Source organism: Phyllostomus discolor, chromosome 1 (genome assembly GCF_004126475.2).
Source record: "Phyllostomus discolor isolate MPI-MPIP mPhyDis1 chromosome 1, mPhyDis1.pri.v3, whole genome shotgun sequence".
In the NCBI taxonomy this organism is placed as follows: Eukaryota; Metazoa; Chordata; class Mammalia; order Chiroptera; family Phyllostomidae; genus Phyllostomus; species Phyllostomus discolor.
In genome coordinates, this window is record NC_040903.2 from 107,305,152 (window position 1) to 107,329,864 (window position 24,713).

Here is a 24,713-nt window from a genome sequence, read left to right on the forward strand (position 1 = left end):
GAAATTCATATGCATTGAATATTTTGTATTTTAGAATATGGCACCTAATGGCACACACCTAATGATTTTGTTAAAAAATGTGTTTGGAATTTTTGCATTGAAACAAAGTGAAAGCATAGCTGGATTTCTTATGTTAACATAGAAATATGAATTACTCCTGTAATGTTCATGAAATATTCTAAATGTATCTCTGCAATGTAGGAGTGTGAGCTTGCCAAGAAATCTGACTATCAGATAAATAGGAGTTTTGGAGAGAAAAGCCTTGGAGTTGCAGCTTAGCATGCCAGGAATAAGCTTCTCTCCCAAGGCATTGGTGGGTTCTGTGTGATTTTATTGAATTGCAATTGGCTTGGGGGATGTTAGGAGGTGAGAGGACAGTTACTTTTCTATCAGTGGAAGAAATTTACTCCACACCCAGGGTACTGTTACCAGGGAGAAGTGAATTAATATGCGTTTCTCAGCCTTGGTAACTTTTGGCCCCTGATGATGTGGCAGTATATTTTTAGATGATAAGAAAAATTCCTGCTCAAGGCAGGAACATCTGTTTTTTTCTGGTAAGAGGAAAAGTTTCCCATCTAGCAGCAAAGCTGAGTGGGTCAGCCTCAAAGGTGGAGGAATAAAGTTAGGGGGAAAAATTGGTCAAATGCACATGGTACATTTTCGAAGATAGACCACATGGTAGGACACAAAACAAGCCTCAACAAATTCAAGAAAACTGAAATCATATCAAGCATTTTCTCAGACTACAAGGGCCTGAAACTGTTACAGAAAAGATGACTCAAACTGCTTCGGGGTTTGCGAAGGGGAGTTTTATTCATGCATGCGGACCCAGAGGAGACAGATTCCAAATTCTGGACTCCGAGCTCAGGCTGGGGCTGCTTATATTCTTGTTACAAAGGCAGAAGGAGGAGGGGGAAGGAGTGCAGCTGCTGAAAGCGGGCATACAGAAGCAAAAAGTGGGGGTTAGCGTACGATCTTGAGATAACTGCTTATCTGGGAATGGCTGCTGTTCAGCTATGTCCTGTCACAGTCCCCCCTTTTGATGCTATAAGGTGCTTTTACCCCTTTAGCATCACCATATACCTGGCTATACAGCTGAGGTGCTGGGAGGGTTGCAACTGCTGATACTGGTGTTGGTACCGCTGGAGAGCTAACACTTTGGCAGCTGCCCTATGAGTCACCGTGGCCTCCAGGTGTTTGACCAAGGTCTAGAGGATGCAGGGTCCCATGTGCCTGACACCTCCAGGTCTGGTATCCTATGGTCCTGGATATCACTCCAGTCTGGTATACCATCCCTCCCCAAGTGCAGAGGGGATTGCTGTGGCTGAGCGCAACCCTATGGCATGTCAGTGGAGGAGCTGAAAGCTGACCCTGGGAGATAGTGAGAGACTACTCTACCACTGAGCATAATCCTGTGTCCAGGGGTATTACATTTGCAGGCTGGGGCTGAGACAGGGGCCACATTTGTCAAGTGAAGCATACAATAAACCCAAATGCAGAGACCAAAAAGAGATAAACTATTCCTAGGGCGATCTGCTCCATGGGATTCCATTCCACAGGGGCCACAGTCACTAGTCCAATTCCCAATACTTCTGTGAAGGTGCCAATCAAAGTCAGGTACCCTGCGGAACAATGGTCCATTCCTTGGTGTCGTTTCTACTGGTTGGTGTCCCCCGGAGCCTCAGTGTGGGTATTCTAGGTGCAGGCCTAGTTCCTGGGTCCTCAGGGTCTGCTGCTGCTTTGGCCTGGCTGTAGTGGTTCCAAGGGGTGATTCCTGCAACTTTAAGGGCAGTCGGGGTGGTTAGTAATACCAAGTGTGGCCTCGTCCACACGGGTTGGAGTGGTTTTTTTCCATTCTTTTACCCATATGGAACTTCCTGGTTTAAAGGAGTGTGCTGGCCCCCCTCAGGGTAGGGGTCCCTGGCCCAAACAGTCCCCATTTATTTTTCTAATGTTTTCCCCTAGCTTGTGAAGATATTTTGTCTGTCCTAATTCACCTTGCAACTGGAGCCCCCCCTTTTGTATACTGAGAATTGGGGGAGGTCTCCCCAAAACTAACTTGTATTGAGCATATCCTGAGGGGTTAGGGGTGTTTCTAACTCTACGCAAAGCTAGCGGCAGCAAACCCATCCAGGACAGTCCAGATTCATGGCGAAATTTAGCTAAGGTTTCTTTGAGAGTCCGGTCCATCCGCTCTACCTTCCCAGAGCTCTGGGGTCGATAGGCGGTGTGTAGCTTCCACGAGATCTTCAGGAGCTTGGCCGTTTCTTGGACGATTTGTGAGACAAAGGACGGCCCATTGTCACTTCCAGTGGTTAGAGGCAATCTGTACCTTGGGATGACCTCTCTCAGGAGGGCTGGGGTGACTTCCCGGCTTTTTTACATCTTGGTGGGGAAAGCCTCAACCCATCCAGACAAGGTACACACAACTACCAGGAGGTATTGTAACCCTCGGCTAGGCTTGACTTCAGTAAAATAATTCAGCCAGGCACTTCAGCAGCATGTGCATTCCCTCCCAGCACCGTTCCTGTGATGGGGCCGCCAGGAGGAGGTTGTCCATGTACTGCAGAATTGTCAGGTCCAGCCCCCCTCAGTGAGGGGTTTCATGTCTCCTGCTAGGGCTTCCCCAAATAAGGTTGGAGAGTTCTTTAACCTCTGAGGCAGTCTAGTCCAGGTCAATAGAGTCTTGACCTCAGTGTGCGTGTCTTCCCATTTGAAGGCGAAAATGTGTTGGCTGGAAGATGCCACAGGGAGCCAGTCTTCTCTGAGCTCCCATGCAGGCACTGTAACTTGGGGGACCTGCCTCCCAGTCACATCTTGGGTGGTGGGAGTCTTTTTTCATCTCCCTGGCCCAGAGCATGGCCACAGCTATTCAGCGTATCTAAGTGACCAGCCAAAGGCTATAGGTATGTCAAATGACTATGCCATGGATTAGCTGTAAAGTGGTTGCTATACAAAATAGCCCTGCATGTTCTTGGTCCGTGTGTCCCTTCCCCCAACTCACACCTGTGGGGGAAGGGGTGAAGACATTTTAAAATCTCCTGGACACCTTGAGTTCTGGACCCCATTCCAAATGCCCATTCAGGGTCCCCCCTCTTGGCTGCACCCTATAACAATCCCTCCTTTCAGATTTATACCCACTTTAAATTCTTTTAAAGGACAATGGACGAAGGTCTCATCTTCTTGTAACTACTTCTGGCTGGACATGGACATCATCCTACCTACCCGTGGGTCAGGGGTACCTTGAAAGGGAGGGGGCGTGCAGCACAGAGGGAGTCCCGCCCTGACCAGGAAGGACTCCCTGTTTTCCTTACAGAATCCTGGTCAGTTGGCTGTCACCAGGAAATCACATGCTTGGTGTCCAAAGGCTGGCATTACTGGACTGTTGGCATCCTGGTCATATTCTGGAGATGACAGATTTGGAAAGAGTTGGAAGGCACAATTAAATCATAACCACTAAACAACAAAGTCAGGAACTTAAGTAAAGAATGGCTTATCTGGAGGAAGGTGTACAAAGCATGCTACACTTATCCAAAACTCTTGTGGCCCATTAAACTTCACTCGGGCTGAGGGGAATATATTAGGACTTCCCTCCTTTCTGATATCTGAACCCTTCCTGTCCAAGCCATCAAGACAGAAAAGGGAAAATCAGTTCTGAAGTGAAGCCCACAGACCGCCCGAATTGCTCACCAACCCAACCACTTAGTTCAGCCAAACCATTGAGTTTCAGGGGGCAATGATGAAAAATGGGCTCCTTAAGTGGGGCCTATATTGCAACCAATCACTCAGGTAATGAAGTCATAGGCATACGTCCTATGAAAACAGAACACATAGGTTAATTCACACACTAGTCTCCAAACCAGTCTCTGTGCCTGTGAGACTGTATTTTGGGAAGATGTTCAGTTGCAAGGTCCTTCCTGCAATGACATTCAGCAATGGCAATTTGACAGGTCCTCTGTATCTATAAATTGTACATCTTTGATGATATTACAAAACCAGTTTCAACTTTCAAATGAAAAGAAACTTTCAAAATAGTTAGCTGCGCCATCTGATGTCCAATACTGAGCATTATGATTTTCCTTGAACCACAATTTTTCTCCTTAAGGTCACCCTCACTGTTATTAAAGGGACTACTTTGAGTCCCACTTTTCATTTTGACTGTTCGTTTGCATAAACACACCAAGAGCAGCCTGGATCCCGTATGGTCTTTAAGTCTGCTTTGCTGGAACTCACACAGGGAACCTTTAGATTGACTTCCTAGTCCGCCCCTCGGGGCACAGAAACAGAGCCACACATTTGCCATCTGACTTTGCCTGTACCAGTTGTGTCACTCAAATCCTAGAGGCTTCCATTGTGCCTACAGGTTCCTTTTTGGCCATCTTTTATGAAAGCAACCTTCGTTCCTTACCTGGAAAGACTGCTATGAACCACACAACCAACCAAGGTACCAGGCTTTTTTCGTGGGCTTACACTAGCTTTGCAAGTCAATCCCAGTTCCTCAGGGTTTTCTGGTAATGGCCAGAACCCATACATGCCCCGTTCAGGCGTGACATTCCATTCAAAGTCTTGGTTAACAAAACCACTATTAACTACTGGTCTTATTGGTCTTATGCAAAGAAACCTTATGTTTTCACTCTACTCCTTCAGAATGCCAAATTCTGGAGGGATCAGGTAGGGAGAAAAATACAAGCCTAAAGGAAAATCTTTTCCTTCCTGATATCCACTGGGCTTCTCAAAACCTTCACTTCCAGACATTCTGCAACATTCACAAACCCTCTGTTTTTTCTTTCATACATCTTCTGATATCCACCAAGATTGCATCTCCATGCCTTATACCTTCAGTTACTAACACCACATAATTTCTTCCTAAAACTTTTACTTTTCCATTTATTTTTACAGTTTCCCACAGACCTTCTTCATTTACATATCTTATACTTTCTCATTTACTTTCCTACAGAGTGTAAAGTTTCAACCTTCCCTGGAATCCTCACTTTCCTTTTCAGAGCAGATACAGAGCGAAATCCAAAATATAGAGTTCCAGAATAATACACAGGTAGAAGCATTCTCTTGCACCACTATGCGTCCATGGGTGCCTCGCAGAGACATGCTCCTTCAGGTCCGGTCTCTTGGCAGAGACATGCTGCTTTGCCTCTGGCTGAAGCACTCATCAGCCCCAAATGACCCTTCCTGGGTCTCAAGTGGCAAAGGCATTCTCCCCAACCAGTTACAGGTGACCTTTCTTAGGTCTTACAGGTGACCTTAAACAGGTCTTCAAGTACAGAGGGTTTCTGATCAGAAACACCACCAATGTTAGAAATTTGCTCTTTTCCCATAAAACCAGAAAACAAGTAGTTGAGGTTTCCTTTACTCCAGGTTTAAAACTTTCATATCCTTTACACATAATTTTACTCATCCAGATTTAACCATCATTCTCTTTTAATCCTGGTTCCTTTCCCAAACTGGGAAGGACTATACTTAAACTCAGTACTTAAACTCAGTATGTGGCAGCCAAAAGTCCCTGGCACTGCAGGTACCTTCCACTAAAAGTCCCTAGATTCTTAGGGACATCTTGCAGTTTTCTGAAGCTCAGACCCTGCAAACACCCTATAGGTCAGATGCTCACCCTTGGACCTCAGTTCATGTCCTTCAGAACCAGAGCCATTCCCATCAGAACCAGTTACACAGAGAACCAGACTGATGCAGTGCCCACACAGCAGCAGCACACAGCCCATCATCTGAAGGGAACCCTTAGCCTGGCACCTTGCCCAGTTCTGAGATGGAGGGGCTCCCACATGATCCATCATCTCAGATGACGACAACCATGCACGCTCCACCCTCCACGGTGGGGCACTCATGTGGCTCATCCTCCATTTTACCCAAAATGGTGGTGCACCCACATGGCTTGCTGTCCGATTTCCCACATACATGCAATATAGTACTTTGGCAGAACCCCCTCCTCCCCATGATGAATTCTCCTGATCGGTGCTGACAGACAAGGGAAGGGACTCTCAGGTTGCCTGCCTGGCCTATCCTCTCGTGAGGGACTTGGGTCTGTCTTGGCTAAGGCTGCCCAGGTAGAATTCTGGTTAAACTCCCAGCCGTTATGCCGTATGACAGACCAAGGAACTTCAGGTTAGAGCTCACTCACACTCCATAGGCTTCCACCTGTGGAGCAACAAACACAGTCATTCACACAAGCACACAGAGCTTATCACGTTCCAACCCACCCGAACTGTGGGAGCCCTGCCTGGGCCTTCTGGCCTAAGGGATCAGTCCCTCCTTCCACCACAAGGGTGGGCCTGGTCTTGGGCACTGGTCCCTGGGGCACTTGCCAGGTTGGCTCCTTCCCAGATCTCACCAGTTTGTACTCCGCCAGCCTGGGTCAAAGAGCCGTCCAGGGGCTGAGCCCCAGGAGCCTGGGATGTCCAGGACCCGAAATCACCGGGGCACGCACCTCCTTCTCACTGCCGGGCCCCACCAGCCGCCCCAAGGCCACCTTCAGTGGAGGCAACAACCTGCTTGTGTGAGTTGTTTCCCGGTCAGGGAACCAAGATGTTGCAGAAAAGACGACTCAAACTGCTTCGGGATTTGTGAAGGGGAGTTTTATTCACGCATGCGGACCCAGGGGAGACAGATTCCAAATTCTGGGCTCCAAGCTCAGGCTGGGGCTGCTTATATTCTTGTTACAAAGGCAGAAGGAGGAGGGGGAAGGAGTGTAGCTGCTGAAAGCGGGCATACAGAAGCAGAAAGTGGAGGTTAGCGTACGATCTTGAGATAACTGCTTATCTGGGAATGGCTGCTGTTCAGCTATGTCTTGTCACAAAACTAAAAACCAACCTCAAGGAAAATAGTAAAAAACACTCAAAATCATGGAGATTGAATAGCATGCTATTAAACAATGAATGTATTAAGAATGAGATCAAGGAAGACATCAAAATTTCTGGAAACAAATGAAAATGAACACCCAACAGCCCAAAATTTATTGGGACACAGTGAAGACAGTCCTGAGAGGGAAGTTCATAGCAATACAGGCCTACCTAAAAAAGATAGAAACATTTCAAGCAAACATCCTAACCCTACGTCTACAAGAACTCGAGGAACAACAACAAAGACAGCCCAGAGAAAGTAAAAGGAAGGAAATAACCAAGATCACAGCAGAATTAAGTGACATAGAGACTAAAAGCACAATTCTAAGGATCATTAAATCCAGGAGCTGGTTCTTTGGAAAGATAAACGAAATTGACAAACCTTTAAGCAGACTGATTTATCAAGGGAAAAGGAGAAAGGACCCAAATAAACACAGTCAAAAATGAAAGAGGAGAGATTACAACTGACACTCCAGAAATACAAAGGATTGTAAGAAATTACTATGAAGAACTACATGAAAGAAATTTGAAAACCTAGGTGAAATGGACACATTTCTAGAAAAATGTAATCTTTAGGATTTTTTGCATATTGGTACTACTGAGAAACTTTTATAAGTCTAAAGGGAAAGATTTGTTTTACTTTGAAGTTTACCAGTATACAAATTGGAGGTGTTAATTTTTTCATAGAATGAAACTGATTTAAAAATCACAGCCTGCAATTTATTATAAATACAGCTCCAACTTGTTTTAAAAATATTAATGGCAAAAAATGTGTTGGTTTGGTTTTCTGTTGTTTAGTTGGTGAAATGTAGGTTTTGTAAATACATTTAACCTACAACTTTTGACTTTTTAAAAATAGTTGACTCAAATTTGATTCATGCAAGGTGTAGCTTAGTCTTACATAGGCATAGTGAAGACTAGCATTTAAAAAAATTATTTACATTATAATAAATGTTTCCAGATTAAAAACAGAACATATTGTATACATCTCAGTTAGAAACAGTTAATATCAAACCATGTATTGTGAAGTAGATATTAGGCATATCAAGGCATAGATATTAAAGTTATGATGTTGAGTGATGCACTCATATCATATATATAGGATCATAGCTTTATAGGACTTTACTCTCTGTATGTACTTGGTCCAAATGTCAGGTAGAATTGTCAGTAAGATCATGGCTGAGAGGCTGGTAATACCTGTATCATATTATCAACAAAATAGTATATATTTTGTATAGTGATTAATAATATATTTTAGGCATTCTTCACTTACCTGAAAATGACTGAAGATTATTGCAATTTACTTTTCACATGTCACAAATAAATTAATATATGAATTCATTATTGATTTTACTATATCAATGCTGAATTAGCAAAGCATTTTTGTTATGAGAATTAATGTCAATTTTATTATTCTTTTCAATCAACTTCCCAGAATTGATTCTAAGAATATGAAACTGGAGAGTTCTTCAGGTGGAGTTCAATCCCAGGACAGACCTTTCGATGGGCACCTGTTGCATTTCTGTGACTATCCTGTGGTGGCCTGCTGCATGAATTCCATGCCTTGATTGATGTAACTGAAACTGTTCCACACTGCTTTTTAGACTTCATTGGAGATAATCACATTTTCCACAGACATTCAATTGAAATAGGCACACACCAGTGGTATACATCTGTTAGTGTAGATCTAAAAATTCTGTTACTTCATTTTCACTGAAGTTTATGTTTATGTTTTTTAAGGCATTCCCTTATCAATTTTTTAAACAACTCATTGAAGTGTTCTTTTAAAGTGTTGGTATTCTGAAACCATGTGAAAATGGAAAATATATTCAAGAAAAGCTGTTTGCGCTGGCCACTGAGGCAAGTGCTTGAGTGCAAAGGTGAATGCTGATGTTCTTCCTGGGTTTCACTGTAATTGTAGAAATAGTAATTTAACAAATTAACTAAGTTATAAGTTAGAAATATAATTAGAAATAAAATTAGAATATAGAAAATTAGAATATGACGTTATTAGTTCTATTGATAATCAGGGAATGCTTCTTAGAGAAAGTAGCCTCTGAAATGGGGGTTGAAAAATGTTTATTTTACAGAAGAAATGTTTTCGGGGTTTTCTAGGCTCAGAAAGATGATGAGTGGAGGTGAAGAGACACATGGCACACCAAGCACACTTGTTTGCAGTCTCCTCTGGTCACCCATAGTGGTTGTCCCAGGTGTGATGTGATCTAACATATATTTAGAAAAGTCGTCTGCAGACAGTGGCATAGAACACTGTAGGAGAGGTAAGGCTGAGCCAGTGTCCACGTAGAAGGCTGTTGCAATTTCAGAAGAAAGACAAGTTGATCCTGATGGCCAAGTAAAAAATCTTGACAAAGAGCAGTGATTACCAAGACCTTGCAGCTATGTGGTTAGAGAGGCAGGAAGTTATTGAAGAGGAATATGAATATTTCTCATAAGGGTACCAGAATTAATAGATGAGTTTCATTTTGAGTCTATTGATTTTCAGGTATCTTTGGGACATCCTGTTGTGAAATTTGGATCATGAATTCAGGAAATATTTAGGGTTGGTGACCTGTGCCTCAAAGTTGTTTGGCAGGAGGCTTTGATATGTTCACTTCTTGAGCTTGTCTGGGGAGACACTAGTAAGCAGATTATACAGAGTCAAAATTAGAGCCATTTATGGGAAGAGGAATATTGACAGAGATCTAAAAGGAATCACAAGGAGTACCAGTAGCATGCTAGATTCTCTACACCAAGGAAAGTGAGAGGTTGGTGATATTCTTCTCTTTGCAAGTGGTATTTTGTCACTATGCAAACACCCAGTTCAGTATTAACCTTTTACTTAAACATTTTAACATTCATTGATCATCTTTGCCTGAATGAATTATTTCATTAGGAGTTGAAAATGGTGATTTTATTTATTATTCTACTATTACTACTTGTCATTTTTCTGAAAAGACAATCTTCCCCTAATTTACTGACACTTAGATTCTCTGAAATACAGTTTCTGTTAAGTCAGAATATATTTTTAATGCTTTGTGTTTTATTATTCCAAAGTAAAAAGTTGGTGTTATAATCACCTTAGAGGAAGAAAATGAATAGAATCGCCAGCCTTCCAGCCAGTGGTCGATAGCCCCAAGGCCCTTGACATAAAAATTCTACTTGTGTTTCTCCACACTTCCTATCCCTCTTCTGTTCATGGACACTTAAAGTTCTGTCTTTAGTAAGATTATCCACTTTTTATGACTTACTTGAATTTCTTGTCAATACATTTATGGGCCATCATGTGAAACATATGGTTTTGCTTTGTTCTTAAGTTATCTCGCTCAAATTTTAAGGAGGGGCTCTTAGTATTTGGGGATACATGAGCTTTGGTTGTTTCATTTGCTTTACTCTTTCTTTAGACATTGTCTGCATCTTCTGTTTATTTTACTATTTTCACATTCCCATGAACACAGTCAGTTCCTCATCTCTGGCCTGGAGGTGCATCTGAATCTTATCAGCATCTCTCTTCCCTCGTGGTTATCTCCCCTCACAGTTTCTTCAGCTGCACTGACCAGAAATGTACAGTTTTCTAGTAAAAAGTACTTGCCACTATTGTTTAATTCTACTATTGAGTTTTAAAAGTTTATTTTCTGTAGGTTAATTAAAAAACTTAAAACATTCCATGCTAAAGTTTATACTGGTAAATATGTGTAGATTTTCTATACATATATAATTTTTTTCATACATCACAGCATATATCCAAGACTTTCAAGTCATTTTTAAGTTTTATTCTCTGATGGAACTCATGAGTGGAAAAAAAAACACTATCCTGGTCTCTTGCTAAGGCCTATACAATGCAAGCCTATTGTATTACACTTTTCTGTTTCTATGTTTATATTCACTGCTCATGGTTTAATAAATGAAGAATAAGATTTGATCCTGTATATAAGATGTACAGACAGCTTACCCTTAATAAAGTTATTAAGAAGAATGTTTTGCTGCTTATCTTGAAGTGGGGCATTAATATAAGTGAGTTGAAGCCAGGTTAACATTTTTCATTTGTTCTTGTAGGAAATGTTTATTTAGATTTAGTTATTGAAATGTTTGAGTTCCCCTTTTTATCCTAGCCTTCTCATTTATTTTTAGAACGTTAAGTTTTACAGCTTGACAAGAAAGTTGTTTAGGCTGTTATTTAAAAGAAGCATCCAATAGCATGTAGTTGCTCTAGGACATTTTAAATAAATATTTACTAAGGTTTTTATGTAAAGATATCACTTGTCGTAAGCATGTTGGGGTGAACAGTCATGTGTCTATTATGTATCATGTATGGGGATAGACTAATTTTTTTCTTAATATTTGAATTATTGCTTACGAATAAAATAGCTTAGGTAATGGACTAGCCCAGAGGATCTTACATCTCTTGCTCAAAGTCAGAAAACTACAAAGATCTAAAACAGGGAGCCAAATTCATTAGTCTTCCTTATTTTGTACATTTTTGCTAAACTATAGAAAATACCTAACAATATTATTGTAAGATTGGAAATAAGAAGAAAACGCCAGTAAAACTTTTGCTTGGAAATACATATGCATGTACCCGGCTCGGGGAGATGGGTTGGGGAGGGAGTGCAGAGCATCTCGCTTTGTCTCCTGTGCGCACATGTGTGCTGCCTTCGATACTGAGGTCGTTCAACTCCCTTATCCTTGGTGTATGGTTCCATTTCTCAGGTCTAATCTACATGAAATGTCCTCAGTCAGCTACTTTGTATAAGCTTTTAAAAGTATTTTAAATATGTTCAATCATTTTTCTGCTACTTTTGACAAACCAGGTACATCATTAATTTGCAAGGTCTGTTTTTTTACAAGAAAACTTCGTTTCTTTTTGAATAGAAAGATGAAAACTACAGAAGTCTCCCCCGGGATACCAGTAACTGGTCTAATCAGTTTCAGAGAGACAACGCTCGCTCATCTCTGAGTGCTAGTCACCCTATGGTGGACAAGTGGCTGGAGAAGCAAGAACAGGTAACATAAATGAATTCTTTTATACGTGTCTTTGATATAATTTCCTAACCCACACATCAGAATTTTCCCCTCCATTACAATCATGATTAAAGGTAAATTATTCTAACACACTTTACGTAAGTAACAGGCTCTATGTCAGAGTCTCTCTAAAATTAATGTAGAGTATTTTGAATACAGATCTCTTATATGCAGTTATAAATATTTGCTGTGTATTCTGAAACATCACAACCTCAGGGCTTGTTATGTGGTCAAGGCATAGATATTTGGAGTGTATAATGCAGATTATGGGTAGGCTTTCCAGGCTACTTATGGGTTCTTTTTATTTGTAGGTAGTAAGTCAAAAGATATGAACAGGCAAATTAAAATTTTATTATATGTGACTTCACTTTATGAGAGAAATATATTCTATAGTGTTGTTTCAGAATTTAGATTATTTGTCAAGTTTGGGGACTTATCCTTTCATACATGTTAAGGATCTGCTTTAGGTTTATACATTTCTAGAAGTGCTTAGTTCTCTCTGCATGGGAGCCACCTATAATTCATGAAATTGGAATTGCTTTCTGCTTGTTGTAAACAGTGGCCTCCTGTCGTGGGGAGGAGGGCTGCCTGCAGAATTGTTCTTGTCATATGAAGACTAAGAATTCATCTCATAAATTTTGTTGTGTAAAAATAAAATTCTTCCAGGGTTTTTTTTTTTAAGTCTTATTTATTGTCAGTCACAGTGTTTTCTTTACAGTTTTAATAGTTTTGATGTTAAAAATTCCCTTATTTGGTTGTTTCATCACTTAATTATTTTCTTAAAATGTTCACATGGGTGGGAGACTGAGTACTCAGTGAGAGAATTTTTTTGTTTATCTGTTTCAATAATTTTTAAATAATAATTATGTTGACTAGATACAGACTAGCTGGTTTTCAGTTTAGATTAATGATATCAATGGAAAGACGTTCCATTTTACTTAATTAACCTCAGTCTGTTTTATGGCATAAACCTTCTAAAATAATTTGGTATGTGGGCTTTTCTAATATAAAACTGTTAAAAAGGACAGTTTACCTTTGATACCAGTGTTGGTAAGGCAAATGTACTAATTTTTATTCTGTAGTAAATGTTAGCATGCAAAAACATTGTATGATTGAAATTATTTTAAATAATTAAGAAACTATGGAAGTCCTACTTAGGGAAAACAAAATTTTCTCAAAATAATACATATTTTTAAATTAATTTGTGTTATTTCATTATCACTTTGAAGAAAATGTTTTTAAGATTTAGATAGTTTAGTATGGGCCTGGAGTGAGACCAGCTGATTACTACCTATTTACCACATATGATATTTGATATGACATTTGGGCACATTGGTAATCTTGTCCATACCTCAGTGTATTCATTTATCAAGTGGGACGATTGTAGAGTCTGCTTCACCATAGTTGCTGTATGAAGTGATACAACACTTGCCAAAGACCTAGAATCATGCCTGGTTAAAGTAGTCTGGTGATGACAGAATATCTAGATTGCAAAAGGAAATGTTACTCATTCATAAGAAGCCTGGAGGAAGGGAAGGCCTCCCTGGGAATCTGGATTCTCTGTCTCTTCCAAGAGCCTTTTTACAGGGCTCCTGGCTTCGTGCTCTTGAGTTGATCCTTTCTTGCTGGAGCTCCAACCACCATGGCTTGCACAGAGAAGGGGGAACAGTGCCCTTTGCTTCTTTGTGGCACTTTTTGAAAGCAAGGCCCCCCAACAGATGTTCCTCCTGTTTTGATGAGGGGAATTAGATAACTTGCCTGCCAGGTCTAAATCAGATGGAGTAAGAGTGCCAGTCTGGGTTTAGACTACTTGAGCCAGGCCTCCTGGAGCTGGGGGCAGACGTGGCCCTGGCCCTGGCCCTGGCCCTTCCCTGAAACACAGCTGCTCATCACTGAATGCAGTTAGGCTCTGGTAAAGCAAGGAGGACAGCACAGTTAGCTAAATATGTGAATGTGACCATTTTTATCTCACGATTAGGAGAAAAAATTGTCAGCTCAGAGCTTTAAAAATATGATACATTTAATTATATTCTAAAAATAAAAATTTTATCTAGCTGCTGTGGTTATAGATCTCTTTTTAAGGAAGTAATATAATTTTTCTTTGTAAAGTTGTATAAAATGCTTTCTTTTTTTAAGCCAAAGTGATTGCATATAGAAGCCACATACACACTTTTATCCATAAAGACTGTCTTGATTTCTGTTGAAGTTATTTGAAGTATTTGTTCCATGATAAGTTTTGTAAAAATAAGTACTTCCTTAGTCTTTATAGTCTAATGTAGATGACATTAGCTATGATTTCTGAGCCTAAAGCCATCTTTGCCCTTGACTTAATTTTAAGAATGATTATCCACTCACTAAGTTCACATAAGAAAGATAATTAACTGGACTGAAATCTATTTAACTAGACAAGAACAGCAAAAACTAATCAAATACATGTTAAAACTTTGGCTAAAAGTAAGCACAGTTGTTTGGGCAGAAATGATCTAATAAGTTAGGCTGAACACACTGGAAATCTCTTCCAGCTCTTCCTGTTTAATTATGGATTTATTCTTGTAACTGTTCCTTAGGAGTCATCTGACTTAAAGGGCCTGATGTGTTGGCTTTTTTTCTTGTTAGCTTTTGCCATTAAAATATAATAAAGAGAATGACATCACATAGATTAAAGAATGTTTTATATGGTTAAAACGATCAACCCTCTCTGTATGATTTGGGATCACCAGGGTAGAACTGATGGCTGTCTCCCTCGTGCCATCTGGACTAAGGAGGTCAATAGAGTCCTAGAGTTTATATGCTTCCAATGGTTTTGGTTCTGCTCTATTTCCTACTAGAGTGCTTGTCTCCCATTATCTCTGTTTGGTCTGTTTTTTGAAGACAATTATGACCACATCAGCTTTGCCAGTGGGAATAAACAGTAGGGATGAAAAGGACAATAGAGTGTGTAGAATATGCTGAGTTGGCAGGCACTTCTGGAAGCTGAATGTGTCTTTCTCTTTTTGTGGGATTGGTCCTACATAAGGGAATATTGAATCTTCTATTATTCTTTTGGAATATTGCTAAGTTACACCTCTATAACCAAAGGTAGGTGATGTATCTTATTAGAACTCTGTACCAGGAAGCACTCGGAGTCAAGTTCAACATTTTTTTACAAAAATAGTAGTCTTGCTTTCCAGTGAGTAGTTCGCCTTGCTCAGAATGGTGTATAGTTGACTCCTATACCAGGTTCATCTCAGAAGGCAGAGGACTGTGGATCTTTCAAAGATCATCCTTTCCTTAGGTCAGTCTTGTGCCCTCAGTTTTCTGAGAGGTCTCAGAGGAAGCACAAAGGACTTGAAAAATAAGTGGGTTGTTGTTCTATTGCTTTGAAAAAGTGTTCTTGCTTCTGACATTTTGATTGGGAGACCAAAGAAACAGTAAAAGCAACAAAACCCCTAATTCTGATGTTTAACAGTGCTTTAAGAAATCTGAATTTTTTTTAACCATTACCACTCCCCTGACTTTGTGTAGACTATAATTTAATGTTGGCAATTAATGGATCATATGCTTACTTGCTCTTACATCCCCACTGTTTATTGCAACTAATAAATTCCACAAAAGAGGAGGCAGCGATTTTAAGAATATGTGATTGGAAGAATTTAGGACCGGAAAGTAGAGGGACCTTGAGGAAAGTTAAGCTAATTGGGAGCCTGCCATTTTCACTACCTTGTCTTGGTGAACAGGCCTGAAGCCAATTAGCAGAAATAGCCAGGAGGAGCTAGGAATGTTCCAGCCTCAGTGTGAGCTCTGTTGTAGGGGAGCGACTGCCCTGACCTTTAGAGAAAAATCCATGTTCTACACTTCTTTCCGTCACACAAAACTTCATCTAATATGCAGATTATGCTGAAGGAAGCAACCTGTGAGGAAAGCCCCGTGGCATGTGTGGTGAAGGCACAGTTCAAGTGGGATGTTGCCCCACACCCTTAACCTTTGCACCCCACTGTTCAATGTCAGCTCTTGGAGTCTCAAAGCCAGGATTTTTAGGAGTGATTTCGGTGTCTTTTTTTCTTATCATTCTATGCACTTTTGTCACTTTCTTTAGCCATGATGCTTTTGCTTTATCCTTTTTCATACTGAACAAAACATTCCTGACCTGCTTATTAATTACTTCTGAAATGAAGATAGCTAGTGTAGAGAATATGTCTGTTTTCACATGGGCCTGTGTTTGTTGAGTCTTCTATTAGGATGAAAAAATGCTGAATGTTAAATAAATGGAAAACATTTAAGTAAAATATTGCTACAGTTTTTCTAAAAGTATTATTCTGATACTTTTTAAGGTTTGGAAAATATGTATTATAACTAATATTCACATAATATACGATGAGTATATTCACAAATCATGGGAAAGGTATGTGTCTATGAAAGTGTTTTTTTATTTTTTATTATAATTTGATCAAGGCCTCATTTCTGAAGATCTAGGGCAAAAGTGGATTTTTAAAAAGTAGAGCCTATTTTGGATGCAAGTAAAAAGATAGTAGTGAAGAAACATTTTGAACTTAGTTACCCAGATTTTCCCTGGGTGTACCTCACAGTCAGTAAGTCATTGTGGAGCCAGGTTTTGCCTGTTTTCCATGGTGTGATGAAAAGGTGGTGTGGGGTGTTTAGGCCATGGCTTCTGCTCTCACATGTCTTGTCACAGTTGGTTTTTCCTCTGATCTGTCTGCATAGGGGAAAATTCCTTTCCTTTCCCAAAGGTTTAATAGCCTTTTGTAAGTTAAAAAAAATTCTCATTTTACTGATATTTAGAACCATCTAGATGACATAGTTAGTTTCTAGAATATGAAATTATCATACTTTCTTAATTAAAAAATTAGAAGATGACTTTTTCAGAAGTCTGATTGTAACAGCTGCTGACTGGCTGGTGAAATGACTGTGAAGCTACCCTGCTACACTGTGCAGAAGCTGTTGAAGTTTTGACACAGGAACAAACAGGGCTTCAGTTGTATCATCAGCCATCATTGAGGGGATGTAAGGTTAGTTCTGGTGCTGCCAGATCGTAACTGTAATGTGTTTTGTTTGTTTATTTTTAAATTATTTAGCCCACAGACATTGAATAACCAAATGACTATTTGGGTTATCTGGTTAAAAATAAAGTGCCCTTGCCTCTAAATTCTAAAATGCTGCAGTTTTTATTAAAAGGAAGGGTATTTGTTAATATTTCCTAATTGGCAAACTTTTGCAAAACTTGTGCAGAATCTAGCAACAGTAAGTGTAGAAACTAAAAATATCAAGATTGTTTTAAAATTAAATTCTGCTTTATTATAAAATGCCAGAGATTTTCTTTATATCAGAAATGTGTCATGTTTACAATAACACCAAAAATAAAACCAAAACGACCTTTAAAAGAGAGTTGTCATGTCACCTAGCTGTAATAATCTGTATTAAGAGATTACAGAGATTGTTTTGTTGATCCTTGATAATATGACTGCCACATGTCTTACACTAATTTGAATTTTAAAACATAATGATTAAAGCATCCCATATGTAGGTGATGCATTATTTTTCATAAGCCCTACATATTTCTACTTTTACTATCAAAGAACTGTGGACTAGAAACATCAAGTGAAGAATAGGACTGGAAGGTAGGGGCCCTGGTGGACATTCTTCTGAGAACGACACGCTGATTTCAGTGGGAGCCTTACCAGCCACTGGCAGGGCCGCTTTGGACAGTCTTTCCTCCTGAGAGCAACCAGCAGCATTTCAACCTTTCGTAAATTCAGCTGTGAAGACACGCTATGTGAGTGAGCCCGGGGCGTGTGTGCCGGGATTGGAAACCTGCCCTCATTCACTGGCTGTGTGGCCTCATCCAGCTTGTGTAAGCCCTGCAGACTTCACTTTCCCTGTGTACAAAAGGGGAGCATAATATGTGTTTGGCAGACACTGGCTCTCTGTGTGGAAATGAGTGACATGGCACGGACGAAACTGCAGATCCCGTTTCTGGTAGTGTTGTAGGTACTTGTTTCACCCTGCCTTCCTTCCATCTTTACTTAGGTAACAATAGACTTGAGTAACTGATTCGTTCCTTAAATAATATCGGGTTGGCCAAAAAGTCCATTATGTTTTTTCCATATGATGGCTCAAGTAGTGCTTAGTTGTCATTTGACTTCATTCAAAACAATTTTATTAGATTGTATTTTGGCATCTGTCATGTCAGTGTGCATTCTAAAAAAAACCATCAAAACTGGTAAATTTCTGTGCAGCCATTTTAATGTTGAAGATGGAAGGAAATACACATTTTTGGCATATTTATTATTTCAATAAAGGTAAAAATGCAACTGAAACACAAAAAAGATGTGTGCAGTGTATGGAGAAGGTGCTGTGACTGATCGAATGTGTCAGTGTGGTTTGCGAAGTTTCTTGGTACTACTGACATTTTGGCCAAACAGTTCTTTGCTGTGGGGCTCTCTTATGCACTGGAGAATGTTAAGCAGCATCCCGGCCTCTTCCCACTAAAAGCCAATAGAGGAGGTAGTTGACATATTCAATATATCTAAATTAATAAAGTTATTGGTGAAAATTAAAAATGTGTCTTTCATTTTATGGAAATATGTAACGGACCTTTTGGCCAATCCACTGTTTCCTCCTTGCTTATTGGAAGTACATTTGGTATGCTGGGCTGGTTCATTGTCATCCCTGTCATGTTTCTAATGTATTTCATCCTTGTTCTCCTTTCAGAATTGGGTTCTAGCTTCTATGGCATCTTATCAGAATTAGAATAAAATTTAATCTTTTAAAATTATCTCTGGTTCTTTTCTGAAGAACATAATCTGACAGAAATGACATTAGTTTTAATGTCTGTGTCTGTGTCCATTTTTTATATTCATTTTGGTTTTGGCAAGCACACGTGATTTTAATACGATTAAATCTAAGGATGTCTTTTAAGACAGCTGACTCTTAAAAAGGCACTGGTTGGCCACTTGCTAAACCTCCGGGTCCCTTTCTGCAATGAATGGCTTTTGGAGTGAGTTATACAGGGCAAGGGAGCACTCCGCAGTCTTGCTCCTTTATGCCTAGCCATGTGATTGCTTCTTTGGCCTGTGGTGTTAAAAGCTTGCAAACAGCAGGGGAATGAGTCAGAAATTCTATTGAGTGAAAAAAATCTTTGGTGGTGTGTGGATTAACCTGCACAGGGAATCTGTTAGTAGCTGATGATTTTCTTGCTTGATGTAGAGCTTGCACTGTGGAAAACGATACATTTTCATTTGTAGCTGTGACCCTCAGGTGCCTTTTTATATTTTTATTGTAGGCAGTCTTAAAGATTTTTGTTGTGAGGTGAGAAACTGAATCTGATGATGAAAAGAATACATACTTTATACACTAACTCTGTTTATTCCCACCCATCTGCGTGTCATTTTGCTTTTTAAATTCTTTTCTTTATTTCTGCATTCAGTGAGCAGTAGAACTGCTTATTCTTTAAAATATACTGGTTGAGAAATTGCATTAGCATTTTCAGCCTACAGTATCTTGTCACTACTCATTTCCAGAAGCCTGCCTGTAGAAATAGTATCACTCATAAGCCACTTTCAGTTTTGAAATGATATGACCTAGGTAGGTGTACATTTTAAAAAAAAATTTATCAGTACTACACAGGATTTTTTCCATTTACCTTCAACATGGTTCTGTAATGGTCCTGAAAAATTGCTGTTTTAAGTGCTGAAACATTTTATCTAATGGTTGATGAATGTTTTGCACTTTAAGAGAATTAGTGATTATCAAATGTATTAAGTTCTTTTTCCCCCTCACTGATGCTGGGACATATATGCCCTATAGTATTTTCATTGGTTTGTATTTCTAAGAGCTGTTATTTTTTTTTCTTTCTTTTTTTTCTCTGCTCTTATGGCTGAAAGGAGACTGTAAATCAGCTTGAATAGCTGAACAAATTATAAAGAAATTAAAATACTGAAAAGAAACATAAAGTTTCCACAGCAAACTCCTGCTGATATAAGGGGATGCTTTGGGGTGGGTTTTTGGGTTCCATTTCATGTATTGTGTTACTACATTCTTTTACAATAAGCATGTGTTACTACTTTGAAATGTTTTTAATTTTAGCAAATCTGACTCAATAAGATTAAGAGAGCAAGCAATTATTTTTTTACAAATAACTGTAATTCCTTGCCCTGGCTGGCGTAGCTCAGTGGATTGAGCGCAGGCTGTGAACCAAAGTGTCGCAGGTTTGATTCCCAGTCAGGGCACATGCCTGGGTTGCAGGCCATGACCCCCAGCAACCGCACATTGATGTTTCTCTCTCTCTCTCTATCTCCCTCCCTTCCCTCTCTAAATAAGTAAATAAATAAATAAAATCTAAAATAAATGGTTAAAATGGCAAATTCTATAAAAAAAAACAAAACAAATAACTGTAATTCCCAAATTATAAGATGAAATAGCAATATTGATTATTTATTGAAATTAAGTTAAACCCTTTGAGAAGTATAGTTTCTTCCTACCTTTGATAATTGCTAATTCTCTTAATAATTCATTAGCTGGCTGACTCCATACTCCATTGAAAAATTGGAAGCAGTATTAAAGAAGTATCTTCCTGTGCTCCCACCACCAACTTTACAAACCCAGCTGGGCTTGTGCTCATCCTCTTCCTCACACCTGGAGAAGCTGCTCTGACCTCCCACAGGACAGCTGTCTTCCCCTGTATTGTCTGCCATCCCGTTCTCTGTCTTAGGACTTTGCTCTTATCTCCAGCTCCTCTCTGTCACCAGATGTGTGTGTGTACTAGATATTTCACATCAACAAATATGTACTCATTTAACACAACCCCACTCCCCACAAACCTTTGTCTCCCTGTTGCCTCTGCCTGACTTGCTGTCCCTCCCAATTCGCAGGTCTGGTTCCTTCTAATCTTTCCTGTAAGAAGCCATATATACCACCCCTCAGGGGACCATCCCTAATCCTCCTGTCTGAAGGAAGGCCTCTCTTCTCTCACCATGCTTTCCTTTTAACATTTAAGAATTTGAATTTGTCTGTTCTTATGTCTCTTTCCATGTGTTAAAATGGCATAGGTGTTTCTTTTTGTTTACAGTTAGTTTGCAGATCTTAATAAACTCCCATGTATTTTTGGGTGGATAGTGTTTCAATAAGTTGAAAGGGAAAAGTCCATATAGTTTTTCTGATGCCATGCGATAGATGGACCTTTGTCCAGTGGACAAGATTGATCACTTATTTTATATGATATAATGTGATTCTTATTATGAGCTAAAATCTGCAGATATATAAAAGTCAAAGAAAACACTTAAATGTTGAGACATTCATATGTGGCATTATAAAACACAGTCACATTTTTGAGTCATTGATGTTTGCTTGCATCATTGCTTGTCACTTAGCTTCTTCACTTGGCAGAAAGATTTGGAAAATGATTTCAGACTAAAGGATCAACACACGCAAAAAAAATTCTAAGTTCAGTCGTTCAATATAGAGCAGTTTTTCAGTTCAGAAAACTTGATTATATAGTGGAGAGCACTGCCTTCCTTATCCAGAAGTTTATTCTGTCACTTCTGATCTTTCACTGAAAGTGTCTTGTAATTGAGCATGGGTTCATGTGTGAAAGGTGAGCACTGTCAGTCTTTCCTAACAACTCACAGCATCCTCATAATTTCTGCTGGGTTCCAGTTGCTTAGGTAGCTCTGGGAAAGCCACCTGAGTCTTTTAAGGTTTAGTTGAGGAGTTAATGGGAGGGTGGGGCCTGCTGTGAATCCCATAACTGAAGCTTCAGTGGAACATGAGGAACAGAAGTTCCCCTCAATGTTTTGGCATCATCATGAATTCTGTTCTAAAATAATTTTATTACTTAAATATTTAAAATATTTAGTTATAAAATATTAAATTACTCTTTGTATTTATAAAGTGAAAGATAAATTTTTTGTTTAATTGGAAAAACAGTATTGAGCAAACCACTTGATTATATTTAATATTTTATAAACAGTTGAGTTGAAAGCAACATAGTTAAAATGTCCTTTCCTGAATATATTACATATTTCATTTGTTTGAGAGCTGTTTTCTGCTGTTTAAAAAATTATTTTTCATAGACTTTCAAGGTTATTTATTTATTTATTTAATTCTTTTTAAAGATTTTATTTATTTTTAGAGAGGGAAGGGAGAGAGAAAGAGAGAAAGAGAGAGAGGGAGGGAGGGAGGGAGGGAGGGAGAGAGGGAGAAACATCAATGTGCGGTTGCTGGGGGCTATGGCCTGCAACCTAGGCATGTGCCCTGACTGGGAATCGAACCTGCGATGCCTGGTTCACAGCATGCGCTCAATCCATTGAACTACGCCAGCCAGGGCTGAGGTTATTTATTTTTATTAGAATCAATATGAATTATATTATTACTCTTGGAACCCCAAATGGCAAAAATTTTTTTGCTGTTACAAATGAATTTTCTCATTCTAGGACAATGGAGTTTTGGTACTCATATGTTCAATATATAATACAGATATTTTAAATTTTGATCTATTAGTATGTTGTATGTAGTATTTAGGTTTTTGAAATTATTTTCTTCATTCAATGCTCTGAGTAAAGCTACTCTTTTTTATATATGGATATTTGGTAGAATTGGATATTTAATATAAAATTGAGCTTTAGAAATTATATTCAAAGAGAGAATGATATTGTTTATTTCTTATGGAATTGCACAAAAAGTGTTTTAAAGGAATTAATTTTGATATCACGATGACACCACACAGACTATAGAGAGTTTTGATATATTTTTTAAATTGATGGTGATAGTCATCCCTATTCATTTCTTATTATCTGCTGGGCTCCTTAGAGATTTGTGTGAGATGAGTGATTAGATTGAGGGGATCTTTCCTGCTACCTTGGAAGACATTGGATTATACAGGGAATGGTTTGATAATCTGATTTTTAAAAATTTATTTTGTGGAAAATGTTATTTATCTGGTTTTTGCCCAGGTAATGCATTCATAGTTCCAAAATCAAAAGATATACACAGATATGCATAGTACTGCCTTCTAGCCCCCCAGCTCCACTCTCCATTTGCAGTTACTAGCTACTTGTGGATTCTTTCAAATAGTATTATCCTTTCATGTGCAAGTGTGAAAATATAATTTTTTCACCTTTTTACTTAAATGCTGTCTACCATGTTCTTCTTGTTCCCTCCTTCCCTTCCTTCCTTAATACAGCTTCCCAGTCTTTCCATATTGAAATATAAAAGGTGTCTATTTTTAAATTGTTTAATAATTTTCCTTTGTATGGATGGGTCATTGTTTGCTGGTAGGTATGTATATTGTTTACAGTGATTTGCTGTTGCAAACAATACTGCAGTGAATAACCTTTGTACGTAAGCCATTTTGCATTGAGCATCTCTTGGATGATACCTAAAAGTGAAATTATACATTTGTGGAATTTTACAATTGTACAATATATATTTGTAACTATATTTGGAAAATATTTTATTTATTTATTTTTTTAGAGAGAGGGAAAGGGAGGGAGAAAGATTGATGCAGGAGAGAAACATCACATACCCACAACTGGGAACCTGGCCAGCAACTCAGGCATGTGCATTGACTGGGAATTGAACCTGCATGGACTGGTGTTCAATCCACTAAGCCATACCAGCTGGTTATGTACATTTGTAAGTTTAATGGATGTTTCCATACTGATGTGCGACAAAGTACACTCCCACCAGCAATGCCCAAGTTCACTCTGTCATTTTACACTGAGACATGAAGTTCCATGAATCTACTGAAAGTGGTGTATGCGCAAGCCATTCAGTTCCCCTCTTTTTCTAAGGAAAAGAAAGAGTTTGTGTGTGTTGGGAGCGGGCTGTGGTTCTTGTTTTGGAGAATTGAGTCCATTTCTTTTGTATTTGCTTAGATGTAAACTACTCAGAAATGCCTCAGCAGGTCTTAGTTTTTTCTTCCATACTTAACTTTGATTTCTCTATTTTTTTCTTCCAAAACTGTAAGTTATTTGGCAGCTGAGTGAGCACTATCTGGACTTAAGTACAGGGGAGCATTCAAACCTTACAAAAAATGCTCTTTTAAGTGGTAAATGTTTATTAAAATTAATATTTTTCACCTGAGGACACTATATTACTGGTAAATTTGTGCCAGTAATCTTACAGGAACAATTGATAAGGAGGAGTTTAAGAAATATTTTTTCTTCAGTTGCCTCTCTCAGAAACTTTTAAATAACATTTTTGTTACTGTTAAACACATAAAAGTCACATAAGTCAGATGCAATTTTCTGAAAAATAATTTTCACCTTTGATATAACTTTGTATTTTCATCTTTTAAATCTCAGATATTTTATAATTATTTTTCTGTGATGAATTAGAATGACCTATCTCCCCTCAACACTTCCTCCACAGACTCCCCTATCTCCTAGTTGGGGATAACTGGTCAATAATTATTCTTACTTGCATAATTTGTTAGAATGATTTTGGTGATGGGGCAGGAAAATGACAAGACCTTTTAAAAATGGGTGGTTCACTAGATATTCTTGAAAGATAAGAGATTTATGCTCGATTTGCAATAGTAACTTGTTAATACAAATTCTATTCAAGCAGAATCAATAATTTTTCTTCTCTTAATGTACTTCAATGTGAAGAGCTATTGGAATTTATATCTGTGTTAACATTTCCCCCCCAGTGTGCATTAAACTATACATAATAGCATAAAAGCAACCTACTTGAAAGACTTAAACTTCTCAAACTTAAACATGCTTTATTTTTTCAATCACTGGGATTTATTGAGGAGGCTCAGTATCTGGAGATACAAGATTTGTGTTGATGGGACTGGTATTTTTGGAATTCGAGAATTTGGATCAATAG

At 38.8% G+C, this 24,713-nt stretch overlaps 1 protein-coding gene across 25 annotated transcripts in view; it reads left to right on the forward strand.

Moving 5' to 3' along the window:
* PARD3 (par-3 family cell polarity regulator) overlaps nucleotides 1-24,713 on the forward strand; it is a 689,179-nt gene that overhangs the window by 304,561 nt on the left and 359,905 nt on the right. For all 25 annotated transcript variants that reach the window (XM_036017299.1, XM_036017347.1, XM_036017963.1 and 22 more), the window contains exon 5: nucleotides 11,736-11,867. In XM_036017299.1, the coding sequence (XP_035873192.1) occupies nucleotides 11,736-11,867 (132 nt within the window). The remainder of the gene's footprint in view (nucleotides 1-11,735; nucleotides 11,868-24,713) is intronic.